Raw genomic sequence first — 15716 nt, forward strand, 5'->3', positions numbered from 1 at the left:
CCTTTTCCACATTAACTTACATAAAATCAAAATACCGTTCAACTTTAATAAACGTTGAAAATTTATTACGATCTGCACTAACTCAAATTGAGCCTAGATTTAATTATTTGTGTAAAAATAAACAATCACATCCGTCACATTAATATTGTTTGATGTTAATAATATGTTTTTATTAAAAAAATTGTTACAAAAGTTTATTTTTTCTATTGAATATATAGATATAGTTTTATGTTTTCTTATAAAAAAATTGTTACAAAAGTTTATTTTTTCTATTGAATAAATATATATATAGTTTTATGTCATTCTATTTATTGTGTTTTATTACGACCGATATCCCGTCAACGTTTCCAATTATATATATGTGAAATGAATGGGTACGTATTCTTTAATCCTTATTTTATTTACATTGTAAAATAGTGCGATATTACATCTACATCTACGGTTAATATATATTTCATTATATGGAGGAGGGGGTCGTTTAAAATTTCCTAAGCTTGAAGGGGGTCGCTATATAAAAAAGTTTAAGAAGCCCTGAAATATAGCATAATTTTTCATTCAAATTTTCCAGGTGTTCCGTAGTGTCTTTTAATATGCTTTTAAAATTTTCAACTCTTTAATTCTGATGTTTTATTTTTTTAAAAAAAATCACTGACCCATAAGGTTTTCTTTCTTTCATTTTAATTCTATGAAATATAGCATAATTTTTTATTCAAATTTTCCGGGTGTTCCGTAATGTCTTTTAATATGCTTTGAAAATTTTTAAATCTTTAATTTGTCTTTTAATATCTTTTAAAATTAAAAAAATTTTTTTTTACTGTGGGTCTCAAGTTGATATTCATGTAAAAACAATAACCGAATTTTAATGAATTTTATGGAGAATAAAAAAAACATACAAAAGCTCAATGCTGTATAAAAACGGAATTAATAATCAATAAAAATAACAAACAACTTCTTTGTGTGTTGGGAAACTCTGAGAGTGTTGGGAAACCAATGACAATTCTCCGTGAATTTATATAAGTTTTCTTATTACCTACAGCATTTATTATAATTATTATTAACTGGATTAATTCGCTTTCGTGTTTGTAATGATGGTAACATGCAATTTAAATTTCAACCACTTTCCGACTAGCTATAGTACTCAAATCTTTACTTGAGCTCCGTGCTTATTGAGAATACAAGTCGTTTCCTGACCACAACAGAGTTTATTGATATTTTACGGCAAATAAGACGTATCACAAATCGATATTTTGAGCATTGTAGCCGAAGTGCTCCGTTTGGAACTGGAACTCTGCGTCTGATAACAATTCAAGTTACTTTTGTTTCCTAAGTATTTCTAAGCAAAATTCATATCCATTTTATTGGCTGTCAAATGTTGACCCATTTCAAACATTAACAGCTCCAAAACTAGAAAAAATAAAATAAAAATTTTAAAAACTATGCTTTTAGGTGGACTAAAAAGAAAAAATAATTGTATTTTTGTTACACCGAAAACGAAAAATATAGGCGCATCTCTTTCTGGAGATAAATAGATAGAGATTAAAGTTGGTGATAATCCTATTACCAGCCTTCACGTCTTTAGAAAGTGATGTGCTCAACGTTTCTTGTTTTAGGAGTGGCAAAATCGAATTCTTTCTTTTTTTCTCGCTCACTTGAAAAACGTAGCGTTGTAATGCCTGGTTTGCCCGCAAGACTGCGCTAGTGTAAATTTCACCCATGATCCTCTCCGCACTTTCTCTCGAACGTTTAATTTGAGTAGACATAGAAAAAAGTGATTTTGATGTTTGTCTTGTGTTGTGTTTGTATTATTTATTGTAATTAAAATGTTAAAATAACAAACTGAGCTAGCGCGGTTTATTATAGAGGCTGCCCACCTATGGGGCCCGAAGTCTACATTTTTATGCCTTCGGACAAGAACCGAAAATAATGTACAAAACGAAGCGAAAGCACATTTGCATTGTTTTCCTTTACGTCATGTTCCGTATTAGAAATAGTTTTCGTCGAATTTCCGAATTAGAAATCCTAAGCAGGGATTTCGAAAATAATGCATCGATCGATGATTAAAATATGAAAGTAATGTTAAGTATTTAAGTTTTTTTCTTTTTTTTTTTTTTACATTCGTGATGCTCAGCTAAAGGATTAAAATATTCGAATGTTTTGAAAATAATAAGAAGGATGAAGATTTTGTAAACTGGTCAGATAAAGGATATTTGATGAATCAAGGGATACTCTATAGATATGCCCCAGACTCCGATGCAGAGCAAGCTCAACTTGTAATACCTTCACAAGAAAGAGAAACTATCATGAAATTGCCTCACGATTTCTCCTACTGCTGGTCATTTTGGAGAGAAAGGAACTTACCAACGCATTTCTCAGAGATACTATTGGACCAGCATGAGATCTTATATTGAAAATTATGTCACGAAATGTCCTGAATGCTGTCGTTTCAAAGCAACCAATCAAAAACCTTCTGGACTTTTAAGAACTCCGGCGTACGCTCAACGATTCGAGACTTTGAGTATAGATTTATTTGGACCGTTACCAGAAAGTAAAGAAGGCCACAAGTGGATCTTTATTATTGAAGATTGCGCAACTAAATGGGTGGAACTGTTTTCTCTTGTCTCAGCCACTGCACATGAGTGTGCAACTAAACTTATTGAAGAAGTTTTCCTGAGGTACGGAATCCCAAGGAAATTAATTAGTGATAATGTAAGTTCACAATTTGTAAGTGCTGTGCTGCAACAGGTTTGTTGTACACTTGACATTGATCAAATCCTAACTCCACTTTACCATCCACAAGCAAATCCAGTCGAAAGAAAAAATCGAGACTTAAAACCTCGTCTTGCTATCCTTGTGGGAGATTCACATAATTCTTGGTCTGAAAAATTACCAAGCATTCGTTTCGCTCTAAATTCTTCTAAATCAGATACAACTGGACATACTGCAGCATATTTGCAATTTGGACGTGAATTGAGGACAATTGATGATGTAGCCTACGATCTAAAAGCTGTTCTGGACAATGATAACTTTGTTCCGGTGTTCCGGAAGTCACGCCGTACTTAAAGACATTGGACTCAATCTCTAAGACTGTTAAGGAATGCGTTGAAATGTAACAGGACCAGAGAAAGACTTATTATGACCGGAACCGTAAAAAACTGTATTTTACTCCTGGCCAAAAGGTTTGGGTTGCTTTACATCCAATTAGCNACTGCAGCATATTTGCAATTCGGACGTGAATTGAGGACAATTGATGATGTAGCCTACGATCTAAAAGCTGTTCTGGACAATGATAACTTTGTTCCGGAAGTCACGCCGTACTTGAAGACATTGGACTCAATCTCTAAGACTGTTAAGGAACGCGTTGAAATGTAACAGGACCAGAGAAAGACTTATTATGACCGGAACCGTAAAAAACTGTATTTTACTCCTGGCCAAAAAGTTTGGGTTGTTTTACATCCTAATAGCAGAGCTTACAACGAAAAAACCCAGCAAAATTTATGCCAAAACGCGACGGGCCTTATGTGATCCTAACTCAACGATCACCAGTTTCATACGAGGTGGCCAGTTTGCACAATCCTAACGCACCTATTGGAACTTACCATGTTTCGGCATTAAGACCGTTCTTTGAAATGGAGACTACTCCAATTGCTCCTCTGCGAAAAAGAGGAAGACCGAAGAAAAATGCTGTTTTAAATGCGAGATGCTAATTAAAACAGAGGGGGAGGATGTAATGCCTGGTTTGCCCGCAAGACTGCGCTAGTGTAAACTTCACCCATGATCCTCTCCGCACTTTCTCTCGAACGTTTAATTTGAGTAGACGTAGAAAAAAGTCATTTTGTTGTTTGTCTTGTGTTGTGTTTGTATTATTTTACTGTAATTAAAATGTTAAAATAACAAACTGAGCTAGCGTGGTTTATTATAGCGTTTAAAATTTTATTTTACATCATAATGCGAAATAAAACTCTTATTACAATCAATTAAAAATATTCTACACATTTAATATGTTGAATATACAGTTAAAGTTTTGTAATCATAAGTTATTTTTATAATTGAATCATTATATGTTACTTCACTTTGATTTCTCTTCTGGGAAAATTAACAAGAGAAAGTGAGTTTTGTATTTAAGTCAGAGGCTAATAGATTGATTACTTTATAACGCACAATATGCTTGTATTGAACACTATTTTATTGCAAATTCACAAATAGTCAGAGAAGGAGCTTAACGGAAAAAATCTATCAGTTTTATTTATTTATATTTTGCTTACATAATCTGCTGGCTATAACAAAACGATTGTTGTTGCCTGTCGGTCTGATCACAGCTCAGCGAAGTTTCAAACTCAAATATTATAAAATTATTATTGTAAAATGATTATTGTAAAAAGACAACATGCAAGCGAGGGGAAATTTAATAATGATCAATTAGAAAAGTTATTTTTCCTCACTCTAATAAAAGACATTAAATCAGTTAAATTTAAAGGAAAAAAAACTGTTGTGTATCAATTGCATTGATAGAGAGCAATTTTTAAATTAATAGTTAAAATAACTTGACAATTTAACTAGTAGTTTTTATTGTATTCCGGATATTTCATGTACATAAATAATCTAATATTATTTTGAGAGGTTTAATATTGTTCAATTATGATTTTATGCATTAATATAACATGTTGCTTTATACATATAAACAATATATTAACTAAAACTGGTTATTAGTTTTAATTTTAACAGTGCACTCCATTATTTAATTTTAAAACTACTTTTTTTTTATCTGTTTCCCATGCTTTTTATTTAAAGAAAATATAGTAATACAGAAAGCATCACTATAATAGAGTAATTTAAAAAGTTATTAAAATATGAAGTTATTAAATTAAAGCTACTTAATTATGGAGAAACTATGAACTTGTTAAACTAGCTAAATTTGAAAAGCCTTTTTTTCAATTTAAACTAAATTGGTTTTAATTTAATTATATTAAAAATATTGATGCAAATTTTAGCTTTAAAAATAATGTAGAATTTGAAATTTTTTTGTCAGAGGAATATAATTGAAAATTTGATCATGAAAATAATCAGTTAATGTTGATAAATTTAATATTTTTTTAAATATAAAAACTTATAAAATTGCGCAGCATAACATGAAGAAAAAAAAAAAGCAAACAGAGAGAATTCGAAAATCTATTCGATATTTTCTGAGAAGGAAAAAAGTGAGCAAAAGAAAAAAGTGGACACCCTAACTTTTCATTAAATAATCAGATTTTCCCATATTAGGACTCACGGGGTTAGTGGGTCAATTCTTAAATGTGCTAGTTTATTAATTTAGACGATATTTTAATTGAATAATAAATTACGAAATCAGACATAAAAACGTACTTTCTCTGAAAAACGTAACTTATTTCTGCGGATTTGGAATTCTGACCCTCAAAATACGGATGTTAACTAATCGCAATCTGTAAAGTATGGTCTCAGTAGTTTAAATAAGAGGGCAGTCAAAGGTTTGGATCCCTTAACATAAATTTCACATTTTTGCTCATTCCGCTAAATCTCGAGCTATTTTTAAACGGATTAAAAGATTTTTGTACATAGTTATAAAATTCGTTAATTCAAAGATAGTTTCATTTATTACACTAATTATTTTTATTCCACCAATTTCATTCCAACTATTCCAGCATATTGAGGAAGGGAATTAAAATTGTAATACCTTACAATTTTAATTCCCTTCCTTAGATAAAATATATTATAATAATTATTATTTTACTTGGAAATATATTCGAATTAAAGAATTTTATAATTGTGTGCAAAAACCTTTTTGACTCACTTATCAATTTCTCGAGGTAGAGCGAATTACGCAAAAAGTGAAATAAACATGAAAGGGTCCAAACTTTTAATTTCTCTCTCTAAACCTAAATAGCTGAAATTCTTAATCGAAAAATTTTTTGATTGTAAGGTATACAATTTCTTTACATTACCTTAAAGAATGTTATTTAATATGGAAAACTACTAACTTTGAGCAAAATCAGTGGAATCGATATTGAGAAATGAAGTTTTTAAAAAAATCGTATTTTTAAAATACGATTTCTCGGGAACTATTCGACCGATTTTCTCAAATTTTGTATTTTTTAAGAAAAATTACTTTCTGTATGAAGCAAAAAAATTGTATGCTTTACAATTCAAAATCTCTTCAGCAATTATTAAATGAAATAATAAAAAACAATAAATATTGACTATCAGTTATTTATTGCATGAAATACTTTTAAGAAAAAGGAATTTTATAATTGGGTGCAAAATTTTTCAATTCGCTTAAAAAGTGCTCGAGTTATGGCGAAATACGCAAGAATTAAAATTAACATTAGGGGGTCCAAACTATCGACCGCTCTCTCCTGACCAAACTTTTGAGACCATATTTCCCAGATTGTGGCAAATCTCAGTATATTGGGAGTCAGAAATTAGAATTTTTTGAAAACAGGTATGTTTATTCAAGAAAAGGTAAATTTTTGTGTCTGATTTCAAAACTTAAAATAACGGCTTCACTGATTAATTAGCAATTTTGTGGTCACCCTTTTGAACCATTAAGGCTGAGTCTTAATACATGAAGATGTGATCATTATATCAATAGTTATTCAGGGTCAGGAAGGCGGTTCATTTTACGTATTTCGCTACATCCGGAGAACTCTTAAAGCGAATTGAAATTTTTTTACTCACAATTATAAAATTCGTTTATCCAAAGATAATTCCATGGAAAAAATAACTTTTAGCTACTATTTCTTACTTTTTATTATTTCATTTCGTAATTGTTGGAGAAATTTTGAGTTATAAAGTATAAAAATTTTTTTTACATCATTTTAAGAAATCTAATTTTACAAGGCAAAATAGAAAATTTGAGCGAAATAAGTCAAATAGTTCTTGAGAAATCAAATGTTAAGAATCTGACTTTTTTAAAATTTAATTTCTCAGGAAGTATTCGACTTACTTCCCTCAAATTTTGAATTTTGCCATGCAAATAAAATACGAATGTTGTTTTTCAAACGTATGCCAAGTGGGCGAAAATGATTCATAAATGGAGTAAATGCATCTGATCTTGGTATAAGCTTTCTTATTTATTGGAGTTTACACTCGATTTGGTATTAACTTGAAATAGCACAGTTTTTAGTGTTTTTCAACACAGAATTTGGAAAGGTCACATATTTAATACTGTATCTTTATCATCAGCACCCTTTTTCAAGGATAGATAATAAGCATCTTTTACCTAAAAACTGTACTGTGCTGCTAAACCGCTCAACTCAGTTAAAACATGATTTCAGAAGCTGTTGAGAGCATCAAAAGCAACGTTTGTAGAAAAAGTTCAATTAAAATAATGACTCAAAATAAAAAAAGTAGCTTAAAATGTGAAAATATGCCTCTAAACAAGAATCTTTTCAAAATGTCTTACCAGTGTAAAGATGTGATGAACTATATCAATATTTCAAACATTTAACGTATTTTTTATAATTCTTTGTTTAAAAAAATAAACTAAAATACGTGATTCATGTTTTATTATTTAAAAATATCCTGCATTTCTATGTCTAGAAAAAAATGAATAAATATATTGTAAACCCTTTCCGAAAAGTTACACTCAGTATTTGTCATTTAAGTTATTTCTTAAATTCTTAATTACAAATTTAGTTGTAAAAAGTTTGTTCACGTTTTTAAGTAATTTGTGTGTTGTTTTTAAATAATAGAATATGTGTTGCTCCCTAGTTTTAAGTTTTACATTATTAGTGTAGCTATTATAAAATTAGTTGATTTTTTCTTTTTTTTGTTATAATTTTTTGCCTTTTAAAAATATATATAGATCTTAATAGAGTACTTTTTTAAAACTTTCTTTATTTGTTGTCAGTTCATAATTGGCCAACAATATTGGCTACGCAATATCTTTAGTATAGATTCTCCACCACTATGATAACTATTCCTCTATTTAAATTTAACGTCAAAAAAGGAAACTTTAAACCTTAATTTAAAAAGAAAAAAAAAAAAAACAACTATTTGAAGCAACTGCTACTGTTTAAATAAAATTTTATAAACTTTTCGGAACTTGTTAAAATTGGCGAATTTTGTTGAAATTTTGAAGTACCTTTGAAGGAATAGAAAGATAGACGTCATTGGAAGGTTAGGGATAATATATGATCCCCTCAATAAAAAACCTTTTGAAAGACCCCCTTAGTATTTCAGACATATGAAGAAAAAAAATGTAGGCTGGGATAGCCTGGTCGGTAGGACGCTGGGCCCATGTCCGAGAGTTCGTGGGTTCGAGCCCCACCGGTCGAAGACTCCCGGTGTAGTTGGTGGCTGATGCACGTTAAAATTCTATCGAGTCGCAAAGTCCTCCATGTTCCCATAACAAATCAATACCTCTGGGAGTACAAGATTGGAGATCGATCGTTCTCTGATTCAGATCAAAATTACGATCTGTGGATGAATGAATGGGTGTATGAATGGGTGCATCTTATAAACAGGTGTGACGTATGGTGTGGCAGAAGTCGAATTCTTGGCCATAGATAGTGCCACTGAAAAACAAGAATCGCACACTCTGCCTTAAATTTGCTCGGTTTCACCAAGCAGGCTTGCCCGTGTGGCAAGTGGCATTGGAACCAACCAATCAACCAAAAAAAAAAATTTTTTTTTTCATGAATCATCATTTATTTAAATCAGCTAAGTTAAAAACAAGCTAAAACTTTTTTTTCCTTAAAATTATCATTATGCTGATGTGTAACGGATGAAAGAAATTTTATTTTTTTCGATGGAAACTTTAGGTAAATTTTTAATTGTGTATTTTTATCTTCCTCCCCCCCCCCAAGGAAAATGAACGGTTGTGATACCCATTATCTCGCTGAGATGGGGGAGAATTAGCCCTTTAAATGCTACTATTTGAAAATCATATTTCTTTACTTGCAATACTAACAAATCAGTGAATCAATTTACATGAAATTAAATGTAGTTCTCTTGAACAATCATCTTCATCACGTGAGTTTTACGTAATAGCTTTTTCAGAGGCATTATTATCTATTTTTTGTAGTGTAAAGCACCCAGATTTTTTTCATATATAGAGGCTATTTTCGTATCCTTAATTTATTTTTTGTAGTTCGGATTACAACTACAATACTTTATGAATTTGGGTAGTTCAGATAATTTGTACTGAAGTTATCAAGTTGGTAAAGAACGGCACCAATTGGCAATGCCCATACTTCAAAAGAGTATCGAAGCAATATTCAAATAAATGACGAAATGCTACAGTTGACCATTCGAATGTAAATAATCTGGAAATCATGTCATGAAACTTAAATTAAAAAACCAGATAACTAATTTACTGAAAAGACATAAATTTGGAGTTAAGTTATGATGTCGGTCATAGTCATGAAAAATGCTAATTAGTAATACACATTTCAATAAGAGAATCTATCTAAGCAATCCTCAAATAAACAACAAAAAATTTACTCAGATTCGCGGTTTCTAGTTTATGAAAATTCCTTAGTTGGAAGACTAATTTTGGTTTCAAATTTTCAACGAGATGCTGAAGATCAAAATCACATAGTTAAACCTGAGAACTAATTTACTGAAATGAACTGAATTTAGAGCAAAGATATAATGTTGGTTATGGCCATGGATCGTGCCAACTGGTAATACACTCTTCATAGGACTATCTTAATACAAACGAGAAAAGATTTACCTTGATACACGGTTTCTTGTAAAAATAATTACCCAGTTGTTTGGGCCTGATTATCGCTTAGGTCTAATAGGCCTGTAACTAAGTTACACAATTTCTGAAAGTCACCAAAATTATTATAATTTTATATGAGCCACGATGGCTCAGAGCAGTGTTTCCCAAACTTATGACTTTTGTGCAGTGGCGTACGCAAGGGAGGGGTTTAGAGGTTTGAACACCCCCCTTGAGCTCAGACAAAATGGCAAAAATAAACATTTTAGTAGAAATTATGCGGGTATTATTTTTTAAGACTATACATTTTTATTTGCCTTATGCCTACCTTTTTATCTCACGGTATTTCTCAGAATACTGAAAAAAACATTTACTATAATAGGGTTGTACTTTTGAAACCAAATTCACGTGGTACTGTTATGGACTGGTTCCTTTCTGTTCTGCCAGTCGCGATAGTTTTCGAGACTGGCTGTCATTCGCGAGGTCTTTACGCGATGATTCTGGAATCTTAGACGTTCTGTCGTCTTTGAGACAATTCGAGAATTTTGGAGATGCGGTGAAAAATTATATAAAAAGGGGAACGGAGTACAATGTAAGTTTTTCTGTTGTACAGAAATGTGATACTTCCGTTGAAGAAAACGTTTCTAGCATAACAAAATCTGATGAATGTGAAAGTGGCCCTCAAAGTGTTACTTCCCACCCATATGACATTGGACTTTTTTCAGAAGATATTACATGCGAGAAGATATTACATTATGTTCTTAAACTTAAAAAATCAAATCAAAATTTAACTAAACAATGCTGTCTAAATAAAAGTCAAAACTCTCTAGCTGTCTAAATTAGGGAAATAATAGTGCTTTATTACATACTCGAATTTCTTTTAGTAGCTTCAGAAAATTATGAACACCCCCCTTGAAAAAATTCTGCGTACGCCACTGCTTTTGTGTACCCTTTCTAAATTTTTCGTAACACTGTGTACCACTAATAAAAAAATTAATGTATTTTTTACTATAAAATTTTTTTACAAAAGTCAAAAATCATAACCGGCTGTTGACACCACTAATTGTTAACTGTTAACTCTGCAAAAAATACCCAATAGAAAAATACGTAATCGTACATTTTCATGGTTAGCTTTGTTTTTAAAAGTTTTTTTGTTGTTGAAATTTTCGTGTTTGTTGCATCGCATAAGAGCACGCACCCCCGCTAAACTGTTCCCGTACCCTTGGGGGTACGCGTACCACATTTTGGGAAACACTGGCTCAGGGGATAGAGCGTTCGCCTTCCAATGAGGTGAACCGGGTTCGGTCCCGGCGATGGCTGGTCGAAACGAATTCCGCATCCGGCTTGCACCGATCACAGTGCTGACGTGAAACATCCTCAGTGGTAGACTGATCATGGGTTAGAGTCCCCTTGCCGTCAGGCTAACCGTGGGAGGTTCTCGTGGTCTTCTCCATGCAACATAAATGCGGGTTAGTTCCATCAGGAAATCCTCCACGAAAGGAAATTTCTCCCAATACTTGATTCAAGAGTTTCCTTATCTTCTGGATTGGATTCAAAATTACATTCTACGGAGTTGAATAGTAACAGTCGTAAACTCAAGAATTGGGTCGGTTGTTCAACGATAGTTATAAAATAAAATAAAATATAATTTTACTAGTTATTAAAATCATTACTATTTTTTAATCTAATTTTATTCTTTTAAATTTAAAAAGTTGCTTGCTTTAAATTTAGCTTTAATGCATATATATGTAAACTTTAAGCTGAGAAAAACTACATTCAACTACATACCTTAAAACGCCAAAAAGTATTTTTCCTAAATAAGAAATTTTGCTAGAAATTATTAGAAGGGAAAAACACTTTAGAAAAGCATACAGATCAATCGGCGTTTTTTTTTCTTGTTTATTTAATTTTTTATAGGACTGTATCCATTAGTGGGTTAATTTCAAAATACTTATCATAGGGTTCAGAAAATAAAAGGTTAGGTCCTTATATTTATCTTGTTTAGTCCTTACCAGTTGGAAGACTAATTTTGGTTGCAGACATAAGATAAGAAATTAGCCATTTAGCTAAATGTCTCAAGACCACATACTTAAATTTACGAGACTAACAAACCAGTATTTCAATTAACATATTGCGGTCGTATTAAGTTTATGCGTAGTTGTTATACTACTCAGAATTATTTTTTTGTTGTAAGAAAAATATAATATGCAGAATAATGAAAAGAAAAAAATATTTCTTCGGAAGCAAAAACGGTGTTACACTTAAAAGCAATTCTAAAGTATTATTTTAAATAAATCCAAAGCCTATTGATAACATTGTTCAGTATTATGAGATCAGTATGGTTCACTGCGGTTAAGTGCAGACAAGACGTAGGACTTAGGAACAGATTAAGAACAGAACTGTAACAGAGAAAAAGCTTTGGCAGCCGACATACAACCACTAAGAGTTCAACAAGTCAAATTTCATAGCAAAACTCAATCAAATTTCATTTCAAAATTACAAAATTCATTTAATTAATTCATTTTTGAAATTCCCATGACAACTACAATACCCTGGATAACGAGTTTGTGTTAATTTTATAGTTCAGATAATTTGAACGAAAGTTGTTATGTCGGAAAGATATGTTTATCTTTTTTTTCCAGATTAAAAGGTTTGTAAGTGAAGTACAGTTTTGTAATATGTATAAAAAGTTTCCTTTAGGAAATAAAATAGGCGACATTGAGAGAAAGGGGAGTCAATGAAAAAAGTCCTTTCAATTGGTTAACCTCGATATATGCGTGTGCTTCCCATACAATTGCAGTGCGCTGTTATTGTTCTGTGTTCAACATGACGTGTTCATTCTATGTGGTGCTGAACTCACGGAATAAATGATTTCTGATTCTGAATCTAAAAGTATGTTATTTTTTTCACATTAATTGTAGAATTATTTTTATGTTTAAAATTATTAAATTAGACTCCAATTATTTATTTTAAGAACGAAATCGATTGAGGAGCAAAACCCTTCTGAAACGTAACTCTAAAACCATAACATTTTGGAAAAAATATGCTTGATAACAAAATGTTTACCTTTTAAAATTTTCATTTTTATCAATAAAATAGTTCTTTAAGATCTAATAATAAAATTTGCAATTTTTCGTTAATTTTCCCAAAAGTAATGACCTATATTGTTATAAATTCCTTTTTTTTTCTCAATTTTCTTCATTTATTTTGTAACAAATTAGTAATACATGGGACTAATAGAAAATATTAATTAAATTATATACTATTAGAAAATAAAAATTAAATTATATATTTTAATGATAAAATTTATTGAAGAGAAAAACTCTCCTGTAAGTGGACTCGGGGTCTGAAAAATCCACAAATTTCGAAGAAATACATTTGACTAAAAAGTAAAGAAAATTTCTGTTCGTCTTTTGATATTGACATTTTTATTAATAAAAAGTTTTTAAAGGTATTATAATAAAAAAAACTGGCGATTTTGAGTTTTTGCACAAAAATAAAGATCTTAATTATTAAAATTTTTTTCTCCATTTTCTTCATTTATTTTGCTTAGAATGTTAAACAAATTAGTAATGTACTGAATTAGTATCAAATATTTTATAATAAAATTATTATTTTGATAATAAAACGATTTGAAAAGTAAATCTCTTCTTTTACACTGCCATTAAAAAAATATGCAATTTAAAGAAAAAAAATCCTTTTCATTTCAAAAGTACAGGAAAATTATTAAGTGAAATAAATTTGAAATCACATAGTTTTATTCCTAATTCCTTTGGTCAATAAAAAAAATGGAATTTTTGTTTAGTTAGAAATTTATTTTAGGCAAATTAGTTCAGAGTGTTGCATTTATGAAGAATGGGAGTGAAGAATGAGAGTGAATTTATTTTAGGCAAATTAGTTCAAGTTTCATAAGTGAGTTAAATGACTTGATTTGAATATTAAATCATCTTTCAAGACTACGAGTGCAATTTAAAAACTCTTTTAATTGTTGAACATTGTCACTTTAGTATCCTTTCAGAAAGAAAAAAAAATTAAAAAAACATAGCAAGAAATTGTTCTGATTTGTTTCATGCGTTAGAAATTTCCTAACCGATTTTTTTTATTATTTTAAAGAAAAAAAGCCACGTTTCAAAATTTTCGACATGTATGGCTACTTCCATATTTATTATTTTCTCGATAATCACTACTCAAAAGGATATTTGTTATCCCATTGTTGCCTCAAAAATATCCCGATATTATTTTAAGAATATGATCTTTTTTTTTATCCTAACGCAACGAAAAACATCTAAATGTTGAAAAAAAATGTCCCAACATTACTTGAAAAGTATCTTTAAATCAATGAATACCAAAAATCAAATAACTTTGAAGAGTAAATAAGGGAAAGGTTAACAAAACCGTCTCCTTAAGTTTTCTCTTTTTTTTCCTACGTGAATAATATTTTTAAACTTGTATTTGAATCAAAAATCAACCTTTAATTCTAAAATTAAATATCATTTAATGTAAAAATTTTTTATAAATTTCTCGTTTTTTATCCTATCTGGTCAGATAATAAATCCGTGGATATATGGAATAACGAAAAAATAAATAAGTAGGAAAAAATAATAATAATTAATACTGTGACTGAGAAACAGACAAGGATTTTAAAATCGAGGGACATAAATATTTTTCAATTTGATGTAGTTGTAACTTTTAGAAGTTAATCAAATTTCAGAAAAGAAATCACAAATGAAACTTTGATCATGTTTCTATGCATTGCAACAGGCTTTATGTATCCATCCCTGCATTCAACCTATCTGAGATTTTAACTTGGCTTAGCCTGTAGCTTAGTGTCTTTTGTACTGCCCGAATTTTGTTGGACTAGGCAGGTTTTGGTTTTTTCGACAACACCATTGTAATAATTTAAAGTAATTGCAAACTAAGCTTAATGAGATGTTGAGCTTAGTGAGAATAAATTTTAAAGCATTAAGAAACTACCGAATTAATTAAATGGTGTAATAGTCACAATTTTTCCAATCAAATTCTTCAAAATATTGGCGATGACAAAGAAATAGCCTACACTGTCTTTCATTTGTCTCTAAATAATATGGCGATTGTTTGTAACTAATTTCGCGTGCATTTTTAATAAATGGCAACAGTTTAATTTATCCAAAAGTGCCGGTTTAACCATCTGTCCGATTTTGCTCAACTTTCTCCAACAAAATCTAAGTTGAGTAGAAATATTAGATGCTTTAATTAACACAATTTTCAGAACTTCTACTTTCACTGTTAGAAAAATTAATTTTTGTTGAGCTATAGCTGTATATACTAACTGTCAATCACGAGATGAGCTCCTAGTAAGGTAACCGTCAATGAGTCTCCTTCTTTTCACCTAACCCATTTCAGACCTAAAAGATAATTAATGAGGATTTCGATGATTTCGACCCGATTTCGATCAGATTAGAAGAAAAGAATTCTGTAATAAATTGAATTACACGATTATTGTTATTTAAACATTAATTTCATTTTAATATTCTTGATATATACTTTTTTTGATATAAATATAAAAACAAAGTGAAAATTTAATTAAAAAAAAAACTCATTTGATTAGGGCCGTAAACAAGAGTCTGTGTTATAAATCATATATTTAATAAGAAAATCGCTCATTCATTTTATACAGTAAACAGACATTCAAAACAAGTTTTTAAACTATTAAACATATTGCTAAATTATAAATAAAATTATTTTTATATCAATTTTAAAATACAAATTTTTATGTAAATTTAAAAATTTAACCTGTAAATTTATAAATGCCATTTAAAAAATAAACAAACTGAAATTTAGTTACAACTTTGAAAGTTTATTCAAAATAAAATTTATTCATTTAGAAAATATAAGATTCATTCCCAGTTTAGTTTCTATGACAATCTATTCTTCTCAAAAATGGTAAGGCCAGAAATAATTCCCTGCAATTTGTAAATTTGCAATTTGTAAATTAATGCACGTTGTTTGAACAATTAGAGAACAGTTAAATATCATAACTGAAACATATAATTTAATG

The 15716-nt window shown here is 30.0% G+C and overlaps 2 protein-coding genes across 3 annotated transcripts in view; both read left to right on the forward strand.

The window, feature by feature from the left end:
• The window catches only part of LOC122269493 (zinc finger BED domain-containing protein 5-like), a 3127-nt gene extending 732 nt beyond the window's left edge, over positions 1-2395 (forward strand). The window contains exon 2 of the mRNA XM_043042951.1: positions 2234-2395. Within this exon, the coding sequence (XP_042898885.1) occupies positions 2234-2395 (162 nt within the window). The remainder of the gene's footprint in view (positions 1-2233) is intronic.
• LOC107448390 (oplophorus-luciferin 2-monooxygenase non-catalytic subunit-like) overlaps positions 1-15716 on the forward strand; it is a 53919-nt gene that overhangs the window by 13752 nt on the left and 24451 nt on the right. The window contains exon 1 of one of the 2 annotated variants that reach the window (XM_016063561.3): positions 12410-12571. The exons of the other annotated variant lie outside the window; for it this stretch is intronic. The gene's annotated coding sequence lies outside the window, so the exon portion shown is untranslated. Of the gene's footprint in view, positions 1-12409; positions 12572-15716 lie in introns of those variants that run through there. 2 annotated transcript variants of the gene reach the window in all.

This window comes from Parasteatoda tepidariorum, chromosome X1, assembly GCF_043381705.1.
Source record: "Parasteatoda tepidariorum isolate YZ-2023 chromosome X1, CAS_Ptep_4.0, whole genome shotgun sequence".
NCBI classification, from domain to species: Eukaryota; Metazoa; Arthropoda; class Arachnida; order Araneae; family Theridiidae; genus Parasteatoda; species Parasteatoda tepidariorum.